This window comes from Gordionus sp. m RMFG-2023, chromosome 3 (assembly GCF_954871325.1).
Source record: "Gordionus sp. m RMFG-2023 chromosome 3, tfGorSpeb1-WG-v2, whole genome shotgun sequence".
Taxonomy (NCBI): Eukaryota; Metazoa; Nematomorpha; class Gordioida; order Chordodea; family Parachordodidae; genus Gordionus; species Gordionus sp. m RMFG-2023.
Genome location: NC_088777.1, coordinates 24,237,321 through 24,259,609, shown reverse-complemented (window position 1 = coordinate 24,259,609; position 22,289 = coordinate 24,237,321). Strand labels below are relative to the sequence as shown.

Sequence of the window (22,289 nt, the reverse complement as noted above, 5' to 3'; positions counted from 1 at the left end):
AATACTTAAATGTCTATGGCTGAAATTGGGTATACTCTACATATGCTAGAATACATTTTCGGTTAGACCGGATTTTAAAATTTTTTAAATCGCCCTTGGTAAAGGATTAAAATAAAGAGATTTCGAATGCCAACGGATTCCATATCCCCATACGACATATATATAATATTGTTTTCAGTTATTTAATTTTATTAAAATTGTAATGCTCAAATTATTTAAATACCAAATTAGACAAGTTATAGCTAAATTGTTTAAATTAAAATACGACTTCTTCCTACCAGACCAAACAATAAATTTTTTTTTTAATTTAAAAAAAATAATTAATTAAAAAAATAATATAAAAATTTAACGAGTTTTAGTGAGTTACCAAAAATACTTTAGCATAAATAACATTCCTTTATATGGTATCGCGTCATTACAGAGAAACCATTACATATATTTTTACTTAATATTATTGGAAAAAATATATATTTACTAGCTTATACTTAAATTTTATTTTTCAATTGCAAACAAATATATATTCATAAGAGAGCGTTCGTTATATGCATAAATATGAAAATATATTTTTAAGAAACCAGAATAATTATTGGATAGCGCTTTTTTTATATTTGGATGTAAATACATGTGAAAAACCTAAATTTTTAAAAATAAATATAGGTTTCTTTGACATTTAATTAATGAGTAGGTTTAGAATCGAAGAATAATAGAAAATTTGTAAGGCACATATTGCTGGCGTTATTGATCAAAATCTCTTCATTTTTGGTTTATACTTGTATATTTAGGTGTTAAGCATTATCCTAAAAAATATTTTGAAACTTTGATCGAATGCCGAGCTTAAAACCGACCACTTACTAAATTTTTGATTGACCAATTTTGGTAGTAATATTAACTGGAAAGAGTTCATTTTTGGTTTATTTATCTATAAATACGTGTAAATCATTATCCCAAAAAATATTTTGAAAATATCGTGATTTGACAGATAACCTATTTGAAACCGGGCCAATGACTAAATACTGCATTGCTGGCGTTATCCATGAAAAATATTTTATTTTTGGTTTATACGTGTACAATAACGTGATAAGCATTATCCTAAAAAAATATTTTAAAAATATTATGATTTGACCGAATGTCGAGCTCAAAACCGACCACTTACTAAATATCGATTGACCATATTTGGTAGTAATATTATTTGGAAAATGTCCATTTTTGGTTTATTTAGCTATAAATACATGGAAAACATTATCCCAAAAAATATTTTGAAAAAGCACTAGATTATAATATTAAAAATTTTATTGTATAAAGACTTAATTTAAAAAAATGTAATTTAACAATTACATAAAATATAAGTAATCAATACGCTTGTTTTTTTAATTTTTAACAAATAAATATTTTTAAAAAGTTGTTTATATTTTTAATAAATTTTTTTAAACTCATTTTTCTTATTAATAGAAAATGAATTGGTAATTTTAAAATTATTTTTTATATGATGCTTTTATTATCTAATAGGAATTAAGATATGATTTAGAACAAAAGATTATTCTTGTCTAAACAATTCATGAGCAGGGTTGCCAGGTTTCCTCCCCCCATCAGCGGGAGCCTCTCCCAATTTTTTAGTACACGCAGACATCTCATTCCCACCAAATTACAATTGGAAATCTACCTTCAATTTTCAAATTTTTACCGCACAATTTTTTTTTTAGCATTTTAACGTTTTTAATATATAAATGAAAATTTTGAGCAGTTATTGATTATTTTTATATTTTTAAAATAAATTTTAAATATTTATCGCAAAAACATTTCTAGTTTGTAAATTTCTTTCTAACCTATGTTTTATTTTATCAACATCATTCTTATCATTTTCAAGTGTGTTATCTATTTTAAATATTACCTATTTTGAAATTATAAAACGTTTACGACTTTGTTAATATTTATATAAAGTAATTATGAGAATTAATAGGATAACTAAAGGCCCGCAAAATTTTTTTCTTTAGCAATTTTATAATTCACCCACAAAATAGGTAATTTCTTTTGAGAATTTTGACCTGGCAACCCTGTTCATGAGCAATTATAAGAATACCTTATCGAATTATTTAGCCTCATGATAATCCGATATATAAATATAAAACAATCACATATAATTGCAAAAGAGGAGGTCGTATTTTCAAATCTAGCTCAACAGGTGTAAAAGAAAAAGACAACCTTTAAACAAGGATGCAATATCAAAGTTATTTTCAAACTTTAATAAACATTAAAACACAAAATATACTACTGGAATAGTTTTTAACTGAGGGCCTAAAATTTTTGTTTCGAAAATGATATTGGGAATATAAATTTGTTGCTATTTTTTGTTATATTAAATATAGGAAAGTAAAATGTTTAATATCTGGTATCTTAATTTGAGTGCTTAAGATATTTTTTGAAATATTTTGCAGGGTTGTGCATTTGACCGGTCAAATACGTTTCGGTCAATTGACCTATATTTGACAAGACAAATATGGTCAAATTCAAATATAGGTTTTTTATTAATATTAACTTTATTTTGAATATAATAATAAAATGAATCTATGATATTTTTTTTTTAAATTCATTGTCATTCAATAACTAACATTTAGCTCTCCGTAGCAGAGTCTTATTCTGATTCATATTCAATATTATCACTTAATATTTTTAATCAATTTTCATGATGTCGAGATCTTCAATCGATTTCTATTTTCATAAGAATATTAACCCAAATCTACTATTTCTTTCTAAAGAAGAAGTAGAAATAGGAATTCTTGGTCTCTTAATGGGCATGGTGGGTAAAGTTTAATCTATTAACTTGAGGTCAGAATTGGTTGTTTTTTATGGAAATTACTGCATTCCACATAATTTTCTATTAATCATGCTGTTTTTGCTTCCGAAATTTATTATATCGCTTAGGTCATCACCATCTTGTAAAATGGCGAATTCTTGAATTAAATCACTTACTTCATTAAATTCACTACTAGTGAGATGTATCTCTAGATATTGGGGACCAAAAAATAAGCAACATTGTGATCACATGTATTTATACCTTTTTTTTCTTTTTTAATTATTTTTACTTTCGATTTTTTTAGAGTATTTGACCAGGTAAAATACTCCTCCGATCAATTGATTGAATTTGACCGGTCAATTGGAGTTGAAGACAACTCGAATGCTATTTTTATTTTATATATTTGATATAAAAAACAAAATATGGAATAAATTATAAAACAAGATATAATACCCAATTCATGATTGTGGGTTTTATCAAACTTTTCTAACACAAATATGTATCCATTTTCATTTGGTTCAAGTTTGATACTTTGTTATTACAACCTTGTTTAAAGATTCTATTTACTCTTACACCTGTTGAGCTAGATTTGAAAATACGACCTCCTCTTTTGCAATTACATGTGATTGCTTTATATTTATATAGCAGATTATCATGAGGCTTAAAACGCGATATATAATAAATCGATAAGGTATTCATCTCATAATTGCTCATAAATTTTTCTAGACTAAAAAAATTTAGTTACAAAAAAAAAAAAAAAATCCTATCTTAATTCCTATTAAATAATAAGCGAAAATTTAAATTCTTATTTTTTTCATTAACATTTTTACTTTAATATATTGGTATTAAACATATTTGGTGAGTTTCATATTAGACCCTTCTCAAAATATTTTTTGTTTTACCCGAAATTTAATCACACTGAAGATATTTTTAAAATAATTTCTGCTTCTTAAGGAGAATTTTGAGGGCTACAAAATGTTATAAAAATTTTTACTTTAAGACCAAAAATTTTGAGTAATTTGAGATTCTTTAAAATAGGTTCTCATCGAAATTTGAAGATACGTAATTCTTGATATATTTGAGATAGAGCAAGAAAATTTTCTTGTATAAAATATAAAATTTATTTACCCTTCGTGCCAATTTCCATTCATTTTAAAAATGGTCGTCCGAAAATCACGTTATTTCAGTCGGTTTGTCATGGAATTAATGGTCACGGTTTAAGCTATGTCCAAAATCTTTTTTAAAAAATTCGAAAGGTTCTAAACTTTCAGAAGTTTTAATAAAATCGCATATTAAATTTTAAAAATTTTCAAGATTTATATTTTAAACATGTTTTTATCTTTATATTAAAAAATCATATTTCTTCTTTTTCGATAAATTTTAAAAATTACGAATCGAATTTTAAGATATTTTGGACACAACCTTAGTGGTATTAAAAATTTTTTTTTTATTAAAACTAATCAAGAGAATAAGAGACATTATAACTGCTCAAAAATATAAAACAGCAGAGGTTAAGTTTAATTTTGAGGTAGGTCAGAGAAAATTTCTAGATATAATAAATCTAACATCGGATGAATATCTTAGTAGCATAAATTCTTACCCAGATAACCGTTTTCCATTTTTGATTTCAATGGTGAATATCCCAATAATAATATTCAAATGAAAACAATAAAATAAATATCCCAACGAGAGATGTTGTTTTTAAAAGAATCGAAAAACGTTATAAGCTTTTCAAACATCACATTGGATTTATTCGAGAAGCTATTGCATTTTCCTTCAAAATAAAACAATGGAATTTTATCACATTAAGAATCTACTTTGAATTTGGTATTGTGTTTCAGAAAGATAGTAACTAATAGGTCAGAGGTTATTCTACTTAAGGAAAATATTAGTGCCATAAACGTTACCTCTTCAAAAAAGAGCCGTTATTTGTTACGCTTTAAAATAAGAACGCATTACCGTTACTTGTTACCTTCTAAAGAAAGTAATGCTTTACTCGCTATTGAAAAAACCAACGCATTACTCCTTACCTTTAAATATTATATATAAATTTTTTTATATTTTTTTTCCCCATAGATAATAAAAATAAAATTATACAAAAATATTATTGTAATATTTTTGTAACAGTATTTTATTCAATTTTAACAATTGATTTTCAAAATTTTGATCAGATATAAGCAAGATAGCTTAGGGCTCAAAACGCCTTTCGCTCTGTTAAACAAAGGTTTATTTGGCGCAGAGGATGGGAGGGTTGTATTATATTTGATAAATAAACATTATAATTGGGTAATTTATTCATAAAAATTTAAAATATGATCTTTATTTTCAAAAAAACTTATTACATCGTCTTAACAAGAATTTTCATTCGGACCCTCATCAATTTTTTTTTATCAGTATTTAATCTGAATTCATATTTTTGCCTTCATATATTTTTTAGGTATGAGCTGCAAGGTATCGAGGTTGAAATATTTTAATTAGAGCAAAATCTACGCTTAGTTTGACTTAATAATTTTCTTTATTGGTGTACAAAAGATTTTACACTAAGCCAGGTCTAAATTAAAGTATCTTCATCTGAAGAAATATGCACCATTGACATAAAATAAATATTAAATTAGAGAATATAAATTAACATACCTTGGTTGATTCAATATGAATTAGATTTACAATCTTGACCATATAAAATTCAACAACAAAAATATGTTAATAAATGAAATTAAAATGAAGAACTTTGGTGGATGATCTGAATTAAAAACTCGGCTTAAATTTTTTATAAAATGAACCTTCATCACTTAGCATCTCACCAGATATTCCACCACCACCTTTAATCTCAACCCCAAATGACTATCAATTATTTAATCCACCAAATGAAAATCCAACACAGGATAAGACCTTTATAAAAAATTATCCAATTCCTGATTTGGAATACCCAATATTTTTGACAAGCTATTTTAGTCCTACAATATCACGAATCCCAAAAGCAGCCCTTAAATTAATTTATCTTTTTTATATCAAAATCATTAATAATAATTTACAAAACCCAGAAGATTTAAATTGGAAAAAATTGATATATTTCCCAACAATAATATTATCAAATCCACCAAAAGATTATCCAACCCCATTATGCCAAACCATCAAAGAAAGAATTGAAAACTTTGATTTTAATTTTGAAAAATTAACACCAAATATCAACGATCCTAAAGACTAAGTAACCCCTCACACAAACTAATATATAATAAGATTAATAATTTCAATCTAAAAGGATCTCTCCGAGCTCTTGCTAAAGCAAACACTTTGGCACCCGATAATATCACCACAAGAAATTAACTTTTAGAAAAACATCCGAGCCCCAAATACACTCTTCAAATACTGCCTATACTAAATTCAAAGATAAATATCACTCACGGAGAAGCTTTAACCGCTATTAAATCTTTTCCAAACGATCTGCTCCAGGGCTGGATTACCTTCGACCCTCATTTATTATCGACCTCTAGGGTTTAGACAGTTCCGAATTTCTACTTAATTCTTTAACGAAAATTTTTAACTAGCACCAATAATCTTTGGTGCTCGACTAATTACGCTTGAAAAAGCTGAAAATCAAGTGTGCCCGATAGCTATTGGAATTTTCTACCTACGAACCATTTCAAAAATTATTTGTAATCTCAAATCTACAATAACCTTAAGCTTAGCTCATTACCAAGTGGGATTTGGAATGAAAGGAGGCTGTGCCGCAATCCATTGCAGTCGACTAGTTTTATAAATGATGACAGAGTTATTAAACATCAAACTCGATTCTAACTCATGGCTTCAACCAACTCTCCCTTGTAAATCCGGAGGACTAGGCCTAAGATCGGCATTAAGTATAGCCCTTGTTTCCTTCATCTCATCAACCTTATCAGTAAAATATATTACCTCGCAAATTATTACCATCGATAAAGATAATTTATTAGATGAAGCCTTACGTTGTTGGAATATTAATGTCTTACCAAACACAGCCCCACCAGATTCAACGAAACAAAAAGATTGGGATCAAGGATCGGTATCTCGCTCCTTAGCTTACCTCAACTTAAGCGATGATCACCAATATGAATTCCTCCTAAGATCACTTAATTTCAAAAACTCAGGCCATGAATGGTTATATTCATATCCCATCATTTTAAATAACCAGCTAATAGATAACGACGCATTTTATTATGCAATCAATTTACGCTTGGGCGTACCTTTCCTAAACCATTATATTTTCACTAAATGCAATCAATCGGCAGACGCGTATGGGAGACACGCTCTCTAAATTTATATCAAAAATCAGCCGACATTATAAAATAAATACAATAATAGCTTCTTTTTTAAATAAAGCCAATTTTCCCTGTATTTTAGAACCGACATCTTTTTTAGAAAAAAACACCCTGACGGCAAAACAATCGTACCTTATTTAATGGGAAAGCCTTTAATGTGGGATTTTACCTGCATTGTTCCCATGGCCCCATCTAATAATTCGCGTGATCTCCTTAACAGAGCTAAATCTCTAAAAAATAGAAAATACTCACACCTAATGTGTGACAACCACTTTGTTCCCATAGCAGCTACATCAACCTGCTCTTTTGGACAAGCGGCATTAGATATCTTCAAAATAATATCCAAATCAATAAAAAAATCATACCTTTCTCTATTTTATAAACTCAAGCAGAAAATCTATCTATAATTAGATCTAATTATCAAATATTTAAAACATCATGGCCCGACCTAGCCACTTGATATTTTTTTTTAATGTTTTTTGTTTTTATAAAAATATACATTTGCATCAATCTTTTTTTTTAACTTAAACTTATATATGACATATTTTATTATATTCTTTATATTATATTGCTAATTTTTGAATAATAATATTTTATCATATTGTATATGAATTTTAATAAAAAATTATATTTTTAAAATAAACTAAAATATATTTTTTGAGGAAAAGTTTAAAAACGCTTTGCGCTATCGTTAAGCTAAAAATAAGAAACACATTTATTTACCTTTTAAAACAAGTCCTTTCCTTAAAAAGGGAACGTTACTTTCATCTACATTACTTTGCATTTGCAGTACTAAATATGTTTAAAAACTACTATTAAGATTTCTTTTTATCTATTTGCAGGTAACATTAAGTATTTTAATTCACTTTTTTATTTCATAAGTCATTTAGGTGTGGCTTCTTTATTAGACTCCTAATTTTTGAAATTGAACATTATATCGAAATATATGATAACAAAATTTTACATTGATTGAATTTATTATAAAACTTTTTAAGCTGGAGAAGGATGATTCAATTAGTAAGTATTGAAAATGAAAGCCATGCGGATATAATAAATACAAGTATAACAAAGTTAGCAAGTGAATATTCAATGACAAAACAAATTATGATTCTACTTATGATGAATCGGAACAAGAATGGCATATTCTTATCGGAAAACGTTAAGAATAGGGTAGATGTCCGCATCATTTCATGCTAAAAAAAAATTTTGTTCTAACTAGCACGTCTACTAAAAGGGTTTTATCTATGGCTAAGTTGAAATTGAATTCAAAATGAACATCCTCAAATCCCACAAATTTGAATAAAATTTTTTTATACATGATAATTATGAAATTAAAAAAATAAAATATATAAATAGTATTACTATTTATAATTTATTTTCCTTGATAATTTTTTTAGCTTTACATAAAAAAAATGAATTAGCATTTATTAAAAATAATATTACATTGCGCCAATTCAGCGATAACGGCTAGCGCATTATCTTTTGATAGTGGATGAAAGTATATAAATTCAGACTTGCCTGTTTTAAACTGGGTTCGAGTTTCGACTAGCATCATAAAATGCAAATATACAAGTTCTAACCACTTTTGTGTAATTTAAATTTAAAGTTCTAGACACGTCTTTGATTCGATTTAATTTTAATCCGATCTGAATGATTTTGTATCCATTAATGCCTTTCTAATATCATCGACTTTATATTACTGACTGACCCTTGACAATTCAAATTTCCATCTATTAGGTAACAGGGAGTCTTTTAAAATTGCATGCAAGCATTTTAAAGAGTTAAAATTTATTTAAAAAAATATCAATATATGATATAAGTTATAAGAGAAAATATGTATACCGACCAGCCTAAAATATAAAAGAGTCAAGATAACCCTTCTAATTTATGAAGTTATCTCATAATCCACACCAAATTATAAATTTATTCAAAAAATATTATAAGTGAGAGAAAATACTCTAATCGAATTGGAAGAACGTCACTTCTGCGATAGGCATCATTTATCTAAAAGACATTTGAAGGATATCTTCTTTCTGCAGCGACATCAAATGCTCACTCGTCACGATAAAGTTAAACTTATTAAAATTATATATTTAATTTTTTATATATATTTGCTGATTTCATGAAAGGAATTGGAACAAATCAAAAAGGATAACGATGAAAAGGTCGAGGACCTTAAGAGAAGGCAGATAGTCGAATTAAAATCTTTCCCTAAAAGGATGAAGAGTGAAATGAGAACGAGGCTCACCATGTTTAAGGAGAGTGTAAAAATTCAAATGCCAGGTTCAAGTTCGGATCAAGAAAAAATTCTCATAAAAAATGTATACAGTAATATAACACTTCATTTTTTTCAAAGAATTTAAATTGGATACAATTTTATTTTTTAGTTTGAGGAAAAGGAGAAAAGACGTTATAAAGAAGAACAAACTCGCTTAGAACAAAAACATTCAAAGCAACTTCAAGATTTGTTGGAAAAAAACGAAATTATGATTAAAGAATTGGAAATTAACCAGGTTAATTATTTTTGTTTCACATAATATTTGCATAGACCACAATTTTTGTCAATTGATTTAACCTGAAAATAAATTTTGTAAATTTCGATTTGAAGACTATTATTTATAGTGTTGATACTGAAACAGCTGTCTTATACAATCAAACAAGTGCTCATTTTAACAAGGGGTCAATGCATGTAAAGAGTAAAACGTTTGTATACAATAAAATTAGACAATTATAATTATTTATAATAAATCTTTTCTAAGGAACAAAATTTTTTTGAAGATTTATATTTTTTGTTCTTAATTTATGCTTAATCCATTAAAACATTTGATGTTATAGTTCAATTTTTCTTCTGCATAGTACCATTAATAGGGGGTAGGAGGGGGGTTGGTGTGCTTAGTACTATTAATATATACTAAATAATCTCTTGTAGTTGTCAATAATTTTTAGTCATTATTCTTTTCTCTGATATTAAAATTTGTGTGATGTGAAATATCATATAAATGTTATTGAAGTTTTATATTTTTTGTTCTTAATTTATGCTTAATCCATTAAAACATTTGATGTTATAGTTAAATTTTTCTCCTGTACCATTAATAGGGGTAGGAGGGGGGTTGGTGTGCTTAGTACTATTAATATATACTAAATAATCTCTTGTAGTTGTCTATAATTTTTAGTCATTATTCTTTTATATGATATTAAAATTTGTGTGATGTGAAATATCATATAAATGTTATATTGAAAATTTGGCGAACTCTTTTATAATATTAGGCGGACTTTTGGTCAGGGAACTTAAATGTTGGTTATTTTTATTATTTTGAAAATATTGTTTGTCGTAAGTTCAAAAAATAATTTTTGCACATTATTTTGTTTAAAATATGAGATTAATAAACAAAGTAATTACAACGCAAAAAAATAAAATATTGAATACTTTACAATTAATTATACTTATTCTATTATCGAAATTCAACTAATACATTTAAATATATTTTTATTGAATTAAATTGGCATACCACTCCACGTATATAAGAGAATTAACAAATATTTTTTTATAATATTTTGTACCTGACCCGACCTTGTAATTAATTTAAGGATCTGATACCCATAAATAAAATTATACCCAGTACATCCAATATAAATCAAATTATAGCTTAAAATATTATTCAGACATCTGCAGAGGTCAAAATTTTAAGCCTGTCTAGGATTAAAATTTTATATAAGCCCAAACTAATCAAGATTTAATTATTTTTCTTTATCAAGCCCGGCCTAGGGTTATATTCGATCATTTTACGGCCCATATTTTTTAAAATTTCATTGTTTTCCAAATTACTTCTAAGGAAAGTTAAAAACATGAGCAGTAAATGAATATTAAACCCTTCATTATAAGATTTTCCCACTGTAATTAATGTGATTTTTTTTTTAAAAAAAATAAATTGGCTCGGTCCAAGATTTAAAAATTTTTTAAGCCCCACTGACTTTTTAATTTTTTAAATCATATTATATTTATGCCGTTCCGGGCCTGCAGGTCTTTGATATTAATATTTTGTTAAGTTACAACAACGTTTCAAAAATTGAGATTTTGAAAACCCCAAGAGCCCATTTTTGGAATGAATTTTAATATAGCTATGTAAAAAATATCCTTTTTATAAAATTTTTAAGTCACCTTTTTCATTTTTAAAATCCTGTATTTTATTTATTTAAAAATCTGGACTTAATTTTAATTATTATTTTATTTATGTCTAATATGACAAACTAGCATGAAAAGCGAAAAATGCTCATGGAACACGAAACATTAAAATTGAAACAGAAGGATAATGAATTTAATCAAGATTTCAAGGCATGGAGCGCTTCAGTAGAATCACGAAAATTGGTAAACAATTTGACTCATAAATTTATAGTACACCTTCTCTTTTTTAAAAAAATGCCCATTATTTTCAAGATCCAATATCTTGGAAATTAAATAAACCTTAGGAAACTTCCAGGCTGAACTTTTTTCAAAACGGTAAAAAAATAAACGCAGCTTAAATGTTTCCAAACACTTATTAGCCTGTGTTTATTTTTATCAGTTAGAAAAGACTTTTTCTCAGGAAGTCCATTTAAGGGAGTATTTTTAAAGGGATCATATTCATATTTAGCCAGAATTATTATAACTAATTATCCAGTGGCTTAGCCAGGAACCGGGGGGGGGGGTTATAAAAAATATTGAGGGCTTCGTCCCCAAACCCTTTTTGCTGAATCCTTATTCGCTTTTACTTTGTTATATGAGAAAATGTAATAAAATATTCGCATAACAAACTTTTATAGTTAATTTTATTAATAGATTTTATATTGATCATCAATATTCCTTTAGTATAAATAATATTCCTTTATTTAACCCTTCATTGCATATGTGAAAAAATATCACACGACGAGAGAGTAGGTGGGTTACCTCAGATTCCAATTTAGAAACACTATATATTAAAATCAAATTAATTTGTAACATCAGTGATTTAATCAATATTTTATTTTTGGTATAAATTTTAATAATATCTTTGACTTACTTGGCAAAAGCTATCATAAAATGATAAAATAACATTAAATTATTAAAATTACAATTGAAATCACTAACTTATAGTTTATTTAATATATTTTTAAAATATGAAAGCTACCAGTTAATTTGATATTGTTTCTAAATTGGGATCTGAGAATACCTAGTCCTTCGCGTTTTTTTTTCACCTGTGCAATGAAGGGTTAAAATTTTTATAGATATCTAGTAAATATTTTACCAAGCTTTCATTTTCTTCAATTCCACAATCGTGATTAATATATTTTATAAAATCTTCATCGCTACATGAAACACTAATCCCTTATAAATTAATATCAAAAATGATCTTATTATTATTATTACTATCATGGAATCAGATTCTTAAAAAAAATTGTTGTTCAGAGATCAACCATATGTTAAAAAACAGATAGAGCCCCCCCCCGAGAAAAATGTAAATAAAAAAATTAAAATTATATAACATCAAACTTTTAAAAATAATGAAATTAAAAAATAATATTTATACTATAAAATCTTTTAAATAGTTAAGATATAATAATTAAGTAAAAAATTGCACGACTGTCTGGTGGGGTCTATGTGACACCAAACTCCAAAAAACCCTTATAACTCTTGAACTACCGAAAAAATCAAAATTAATTTTGCACACATATTCTTTATCTAAAAATGTTAAACTACTAAAAGATTCAGGCAAAAATATCGAATGAATTTTAAGTAATAACATTTTTAAAATGCCTGATCTGTATAGTCCCACATGTGCAACGAAGAGTTAATTATAATAACATTACGAATTTATAAGAATATACAATAAATAATTTTAAAATGTATGCATTTATTCAAATTATGATAAGATAAATTTGATTGTGAATAACGATTTTTAAAAAAAAAATGTTAACAGTATAATTATATTTCATAAGTTTTATTAATTTTATATTAAAAATAAATAGATAATTTATGTTATAACTAAAAATCTATTATAATTAAATTTTATATAAAAAAATAATAATAGTTTATAATACAAATATGATGAATTTATTAAAATATTCCCTGTTACTCTAAATTTATTGAATCCTCATCAGACGCCTTTGACATATGGATCTTTTCAGATTTTATCCCAAGAGGGCATCCAACAAGGGGATCCATTAGGATCTCTTTTTGTTTTGGAATCCATCATCTCATCTACCAAATCAAACAAAATTTCAACCTAGATCTTAATCTATGGTATTTAGACGATGGGTCCATCTGTGGCCCTTCAGCTAATGTACTAAGCGCTTTAAAACACCTGGAAATCAATTCCCAAGCTATCGGCCTGGTACTCAACATGAATAAAACAGAATTATGTTTCTTAAACAATAAGCCACAAAAGTTGGAAGGCTACAAAATCATTGCTCCTGATAGTTTTTAACCTTACTTGGGTCCCCATTAGCTAATGCGACCATGTCAGAAGATTTCCTCCATAAGATCTTTAAAAGCTTTTACAGCATGGAGCACATTCTATGTCTCCTACCAGCACACCAATCTTTATTTTTAATACGCAAATGCCTGTATATACCTAAATTTTTGCACATTTTCCGATCAAATTCATATCTACAATTCAGGATAAATTTAAAATATTTCTAGAAAAAATTTTAAACATAAATTTAAACTCATTCAATTAGTCACTTGCTCAGCTACCTTCTAAACTAGGCGGTATAGATTTTTTCCACTCAATCTTTTATCCTTATCATCATTCGTATCATCTAGATTATCTAACAATTTTATTATTTCTGGCTTCATATGCCCTACCGATCGTTTAATAGACGACGCTATTGAAAAATGGAAGGCTAACACACCCATTAACACCGTATTACCATCAATCATCACAAAATTTTTCCACACCTTTAATCTCGAAATACCAAACAGATATATCAGCCAATCCACCCTTAGATTGCATTCAACTCCTTCAATTATCTGACAGACTTGGTGGTCATGAATGGTTAGAATCACCGTAATATCAGATGAACAATTGAGAGTTACCATTGGTTTACGTCTAGGTTGTGATATAGTACAGCCTCATGCCTGCATCAAATGCAAATCACCCGTTGATTCAAAGGGTAGACATGGCTTAAATTGTATATTTAGTCAAGGGCGACATCAACGCCACTCAGCTGTAAACCGTATAATAAATAGAAACCTAACAGCTGCACCATTCTAAACAATCTTGAACCATCAAATTTATCTCAAGTAGATTGTTTAAGACCTGATGGTATGTCAACCATACCTTGGGCCCTCGGCAAATCACTCATATGGGATTACACGTGTGTCTCATCATTCCCTTCAAACATAAATTTCAATTTAATAACACAGGCAGAAATTAAAAAGACAAACAAATACAAAAATTTTGAAAACTTCATATTCACTCCAGTAGTGACCTCTCCTAACGGGCATTTTTCGCCTTCAACATTTATGTTTTTAAAAAATCTGGGTATTAAAATACTACTTTTCACAAATGAACCCAGAGAATTTCTTTTTATTCGACAAAAAATTCAAATAGAAATTTTTAGACACAATTATGGTTCCTTTTTGACTCAATATAAATTTATAAATTATATTTTTTTTTAACTAGGTTTTGTAAAAAGAAATTTAATAAAATAAAGAATAAAACTAAAAAAAAAAAATTAATTATAATAATTTTATTTCGATTCTTTGATTTGAATTTATAAAGAGAGGTCTACCTTTCTCTAAGATTTTACTACTTTATCATTTATTACATTATTATCTAGATCCTTATATATTTTTAATAGGGCTTATACATTTATAAACGGTTTTCACTGGTAATATTTCTCAGATAGGTTTTAATCTTTTTAAAGTTTGGAAACACCATTTTTCATTAGTGCAGTTACTAATGAGTAATTTAGCAAATAAATAAAAAAATTTTAATATTAGCAAGGAATCCTAGTTGTAAATACACCTGGAAAGTGATTGTAAAGAATTTTTTGGTCCCAAAGATTATTAAATTTATTATTGTTTTTAAAAAAATGGGTTGTTGGTGGGGGTTTAAATACTGTAATAGTATTAATAATATCACATCTTGATATAAATTTTCATAATATTAAGATTTTGATAAAATTATCTGATAGATTTTGAAAATTTATTGTCAACTTCTAAATATCGCTTCAATGGCTATTGAATATTAGTTGTTATTTCATTAGTACATGGTAAACAAAATACTATTTAAAGTCGTAAATTTCCTTGAATATACCATTTTCGAAAATGCCAAATTTGGCAATATTAATCATTCATAAAAGTATTTTTAAATATGAAATCTAGGAGGCTCAAAGAATATTTCAAATCGAACTAAGTAAAACATCAAAATCCAGGCTTATGTTTTAAAGCTAAATATGGATGGGATATATTTTAATTTTGAACCGTATAAAATCAAATATTGCTTAGTTTGAATTTTGCCTATCCTGCCAAAACCTAAAATTACATTCGCATTTACGATCTATTTACAAAAGGATGGCGATTTTTTTTGAAAAAATTAATATTTAAGCTAAACGCGAATGTAGATTTAAACCTAAATACTTTGATTATGAACCTGAATCTTACATTTTTTTAAAAAATGTAAAGGAACAAATTGAACCGTTTAGTTCAATTTTATAATATTAAATGTAGTTTAAAAATTACATTTATTTTTATAATCTTATCCTATAGAATATTTATCTTATTTTAAACTATTATATAATGTAATTTGTTTTTTAAACTATTATAAATTCATGTATAGGTTATATATATATTATATTACTAAAATTTATAAAAATAAAAAGTATATTTAAAAAGAAGATGCATTTAATTTATATTTATCTTGAAATAGAAACTTAATACCACATTTTTCATATCAAAGGGAAATTAAGCTAAAAAATGACGCATTTTCTGCGTATCTATCCTGGATCCTCGATATCAAATGTTGCTATCAGATGACGAAAATAACAGGATTAGGAAATATTTTATACAAATTTGACATGTAATTGAAGCATTTGATGATGGTATAATGATATTTAATAATTTTCCTTTTATTAGTTAAAGCAAAATTATTATCCGACCACGATGATTTTGTATCCTTAATACAAGGGATTTTTTTAAAAAAAACAAGTCGTACAATCATTTAACATCATCGAAAGGAATAAAAACACCGATATTTTTGCATACAGAGAAGGAAAAAATTGGAGTAACCCGAAATCTATCTATCATTATTAATGACCATGTCTGTCTCAGCCAGGTTTGGTAAGGTTTCATATAAAAAAATATTTTGTAAAATAAATAAACATACCCTTCAAAAAAAGTATATATCTTGCATGTAAATAAATTCTTTCTTTCTCATATATATTTTAATACTTAATATATCAGAACGAGAAAATTTATTTTATGGCCTTTTAAAAAAAAATACAATCTTGTGAAATATTATTTTAACATCCGAAAAAAAAATGACAATTGTTTTAAAATATAATTAGTAACATTACATAAAAATATTTTATATTTGAACAAACGTCTGAAAATAATTATATCACCATAAAAAAATTTTAAGAAATATTTAAATGCAAATAAATAATTTTTGGAGATGGATATTATAATATATCATTTTACCTTTTTACTTAAGGATATTTTATTAACCATTTTATAAAATATATATAAATAATATATTAAAAAATGTCAGATATTTTGTTTTAGAATTATATCACAGTCACAGAATTTTAATATGATCGAGCAAACTTATAAAATAGTTTAAAATAATTTATTGGCCATTTCTTTTATTGTTTTGGAAGGAACTTTTAAATTTTTAGGGATTTGAAGGTTTTTAAGCTACTCAACTGAAAATATCTTAACTCGGTGTAATTGGAATCTGTTTCTTCTAGTTTTATATTATATTCTTCAAAATTTTTTATTTCTTCAATTTCGTTTTTAGTATGAACATTTTATTTAAATAAAATAGGATGAAAAGGATAAGATCTTTATCTAACTAAGACCTATAATTTATGTTTAAAAAAATAAATTGTAGATTTTGGATTTATAATCTAATAAAAAAGCGAAAAGTATTTGTATTTATTTCAAATCGTAATAAATATGAAATACCTTTTATTTATTAGTATTTAAAATACAAATAATAAATACTCTTTAAATTATTCAAATAAATATATAAAATTATTTGTATTTTATATTTTAAATACAAGTATTGGCTGGTGCCAGCTTTACAGGTTTAGGTCGAAAAAGCATTGATTGAAATATATTATATCACGTCAGGGAACAAGATTGGACAAATATATATCTATTTTAATTTCACGCTGTAATCATAATATACAAATGAAAATTGTCATAAGGGTTAACTTTAAATTGTCTTTTATTTCTTATTTCTCTATATTTATCATGATATACAAATAAATATTGACCCAAAATTTTGGGACGAACTTTAAACTATTTTATTTTTCACATTCCTCTATATTTATAATAAAATAAGATTGAAATTATTTATAAAGCTCTATATAAAAAATAACTAGAACCAATAAAGATTTTTGAACCGAACCTAAACCTTTATAATTTTTTCATCCTGGAACCTATTTATAATAAAATAAGATTGAAATTATTTATAAAGCTCTATGTAAAAAATAACTAGAACCAATAAAGGTTTTTGAACCGAACCTAAACCTTATAATTAATTCATCCTATAACCTGAATCAAACCAAAGTTAACACTCTGAAGGTAACACAACCTATTGTTATTATTTTAAAACGTTATAATTTTATATCGGTTAATTAGTTTATCACATAATTTAATTAAATTGGCTTATGAAAATTTTATTAAACTATATAAAATAGAAATTAGAAGAAGATTTTAAAAGAGAATCTCAACAACAAAAAGAGTTTTATGATACAGCTTCATTAGCCGAAAGTATAGCGGGCCATTCATTAAACGTTTTTAATAACTCCAATTTTATCTTTTCCAACTCTTCGCAATCTAAATTGAGCGAAAATTTTATCAAAAATTTATCTTTTGACAACGGGCGAAGAAACAATGAATACTTCAAAAAAAGTTCTTACGAATCGGTAGATAATGATATCATGTTGGATCAACGAAAATCGGCTTACGACCCTCACAACATATACTTGACAAATTCATCGTCAAAACCCTATCTCCAATCTCCGGCTATCTTCGATTCATCCGCATTAGGACATGGTGAAGACAATGTTGGATACAGACATCAAATATATAATCTCATGAACGACGCATACGAAAATAAGTTCGAAACCAATTTAAATCCCCGAATAATTGATTTTCACAGTCAAACGGATATTGAAAATCATCTTTATCCTATCGACGATATAGATACTTTTTATACTGAATCTATTTAATCCATTTCTTATAATATTTTTGTACTCGCATAACTTTTGATTACAAAGGTTAATTTTTATATAAAAATGATTATCAATAAAATTATTTATATTTAACGCTCGATATTTTATTTAATTATTATTTTTATACCTCCATTAAATTTAACTAAAGTATCAACAAGTTGCACTAGCTTTTAATAGCAAATTCCTCTATTATCATGCAAAATTTAGATAAATTAACATAAAATATTTATAATTTTTAATTTCTATTAAAATGTCATAATTTTTTTAAATATCTAGATATATAAAATATATATTTTTCACAATCACATTATATATAACTAAAATTAAGTATTGTAAAAGCGTTGCCTATATCAATCTATCCTATTCCAAAATAATAATATTTTCTCATTATCTATTCATTAAGCTAAAAATGCGCTATAGTCTGCATTTGAATGAGAAATTAAAAATACCAAATTACATAGTTTTAAGTTCGAGGCTTGGTTATATTATGGTTCAGATATGTTTAGATGGGATAGATCAGAGATCTGCGGGCTTCTACCAAAGCGGGTCGGGCTTAGAAATTTTTTTAAAATTACCGGCGCCGGGTTTAGATTTTTTAAACAACCTGGATGAGGTCAAAAATTATTTTCTCTATAAACCCGGCCCTGGCCAAATATTTTAAAACTCGACTATTATAAATAATATATATAAAAATTATATCATCATTCATTTCCATTTCATAACTATTTATATCTCTCGTTAGAAAATATTTTTATTGTTAAATTGTTTTTATATTATTCACTAATTATTATGACATTTATTTTTGGTCAAATCACACAATTTTAATTTTCCTTATTACTATACTAGGTAAATAAAATAGTTATTAATTTAGTAATTTTATTTTTAGTCAAATATTATATAAAGAAAAAAAAATAGTTAAAATCTTTTATAAGTATCTTTTGTAATTTTCATGCATAAAAATTTTTCAAGATCAAATCATAATTTTTAAAAATAAACTTTTGCTCAAAAATGTTTTGAATGTTTTTTTTTTCAAACCGATTTTTAACAATATACTTTATAAAAACCAAATCCAACTAATATTACAGGCAATTTTTTTTATATAATTAAATTTTTTAAATTATTAAAAAATAATTTACAATATAAATCACATCATTTTAATTTCCCTTATATACGTACTAGGCCTATTCAAAAATAGTTCGATTCGAATAATTCGAATCTAATCGAATAATTACGAATACGAATAATAAATTATTTGTTTTATCTGAATACGAATAATCATTTATTCGATTCGAATAAAACGAATTATTCGAAATATTTAATAAATTGTTTAATAAATCTAACATTTGTCATTTCTATTAGTTGACCATCCAATCTGACAGGTGATGTGTTTGTGTTTATAAAAATTCTAGCACAAATTTAAAAAAATTTTATTTGCCACATTTTTGAATCTCACGAAAAGTTTATTTTTTGAATCTCATAATAAATTATATTAAAAATTACACACACCAGAGGTATATAAAAATATATTACATCTCTACAATAATTATTGTTAGCTAGCCTAATTATGTTAGAGGAGAATGCTTCTGATGTAATTATGCTTGATGTTGAAGATAAGAAAATTTCCTCACAAAAGAGAGCAATCATATGGGATCAATATCAAATCCTTAAAGACGGTGAAAAGACTGCTTGCAATCATTGCAAGAGTATTATAAAATGTAAAGGCAAAACAACATCTCCTCTTATTAATCATTATAATAGGTTTCATTCACACCTTAGTAAAAAAATAATAAAATTGACATTTTTTTAAAGTCTACACCAAATTCTTCAAAAAAAAATTAATTTTAAGGATAATTTATTAAAATTATTTATAAATAATAATATATCTTTTAAAATTATTTAGTGTTGTGAACGAAGTTCGTTTTTTTGAAAAAAGGTGATGAACGGCGTTCCTTTTTTTTTGACGAACTTTGAACGTGAACGCGTTCCTTTTCTTTGATGAACGCGTTCAATTTTACGTTCGTTCAATTTTAAAAACACTTTTTATTTTTATTTATTTGAAAAATTAATATTAATCCGCATTTTTTAACAAAAAAGTCTTATATTTTTATTTATTTGAAAAATTAATATTTAATCCAATTTTTTAACAAAAAAGTCTTATATTTTTTAATCAGCTGTTTTTACTTTTTCCTCTTTCATATTGCAATTAACACCATAACGTGCTACTGCTAGAGAAGATAAGATTAAAGTTTATTAATTTGAATATTTTATATTTTTATTTAATAGATTAGGATTTGCAAGGATATAAATATTTCATCATCAGATTCTGAAAATAAAAATTCAATATTAGATGAATTAGAATTACCATGGCCCTATCAAAAATATTTCATTGTTTTAAAATCAATTCCGAGATATCCTTTTTTTTTGACGAGGAAGAAGAGGGCAGATTGGAGGATGATAACATAGCTCAATTTTTTGAGACAATGGATAAAACATTAAATGTTTTTAATAAATTCCCCCTTTTAAAAGAATGTTTATCAAGTATAACACCGCAATCCCTTCATCTGCCCCTGTTGAGCGAGTTTTTAGTATAGCTAACGCTGTATTAAGTGCCAAGCGTTCATGCCTATCAGATGAAAATTTTGAAAAGCAATTATTATTAAAAATTAATAAGAAAAATTTTTTATAAATTTATTTTTTTATCGCTCTATTATATTGTATTTATAATTATATTATCAAAATAAAACTATTATTTTTTATCATGGCTAATATATTGGGTTGAAAAATATAAGGCATTTATTTATATTTTAAATTTTAAAAAAAATTTATCATAAAATTTTGAACGCGTTCACGAACTTGAACGCGTTCCTTTTTTTGAATTTGAACGTGAACGTGAACGCGTTCGATTTTTGTCAATGAACGTTGAACGCGAACGCGTTCGATTTTTTTTAAAATGTTTACAGCACTAAAATTATTAATTCAAATGATTTTAAAAATTTTATAAGTGATCTTGATTGTTCTGTAAAACAGCATAAATCCTTTAACAACAGTTTCAAAGTAGCATGTGATAAATTGTTTGGCTATTATAATTTAACTGCCGATGATGCAATAATAACCACAATATTATATCCCAGGCTTAAAGTAGAATATTTTAAATCAATATCTGTTGATTATGATATTGATATATCCAAGTTAACGGACAAATTTAAAGAGATTTACAATAGATACAGGTATTTAATTTACCCCCATTTAAATATGATTTATTTTATAAGCTCATAATTATAACTGTCAAACAAATATAGATAAAATTCAACAAAACAGGCTATAAATTGTTTTTAACCAAAATAATATTCAACTGTGTGAAATAGATTTTTATCTGAGTGAACCAAGAGCAAAGAGTGATACTGACCCGTTAATGTAATGGAAGGCAAATGCATATCGGATTTCCATACTCTTGAAAATGGCAAGGGATTATCTATCTATACAAGGAACATCAATTGCTTGTGAAAGGCTTTTCTCAGTTTGAAACTAATTTTTTGTCAAAAAACCGCATGTCATATAAGGAAGAAAAACTCTTTGCCTTAAAAATTGGCTTAAATTATAAATTAAATTAATAATATACATTTTAGTTTTGTTTATAACTTGATTATATATTATTTATTATCAGATTATTGATTACATATTATTATAATTTTTTCTGTTTAAAATCAAATTTGTAATAAAAAAATTTATCAATATATTTGAGCATGAATTATTTTATTAAAAAAATTAATTCGAATCGAATACAA

At 25.9% G+C, this 22,289-nt stretch overlaps 1 protein-coding gene across 5 annotated transcripts in view; it reads left to right on the top strand.

The window, feature by feature from the left end:
• The window catches only part of LOC135925862 (serine/threonine-protein kinase 10-like), a 121,155-nt gene extending 99,078 nt beyond the window's left edge, over window positions 1-22,077 (top strand). The window contains exons 18-22 of one of the 5 annotated variants that reach the window (XM_065461391.1): window positions 9,028-9,152; window positions 9,213-9,404; window positions 9,471-9,596; window positions 11,336-11,449; window positions 21,870-22,077. In XM_065461391.1, the coding sequence (XP_065317463.1) occupies window positions 9,028-9,152; window positions 9,213-9,404; window positions 9,471-9,596; window positions 11,336-11,449; window positions 21,870-21,881 (569 nt within the window). In that variant the 3' untranslated portion in view covers window positions 21,882-22,077. Of the gene's footprint in view, window positions 1-9,027; window positions 9,153-9,212; window positions 9,412-9,470; window positions 9,597-11,335; window positions 11,450-17,325; window positions 17,625-17,967; window positions 18,686-21,869 lie in introns of those variants that run through there. The other 4 variants (XM_065461388.1, XM_065461389.1, XM_065461390.1 and 1 more) reach the window with 4 other exon arrangements.
• Window positions 22,078-22,289: the final 212 nt, after the last annotated feature.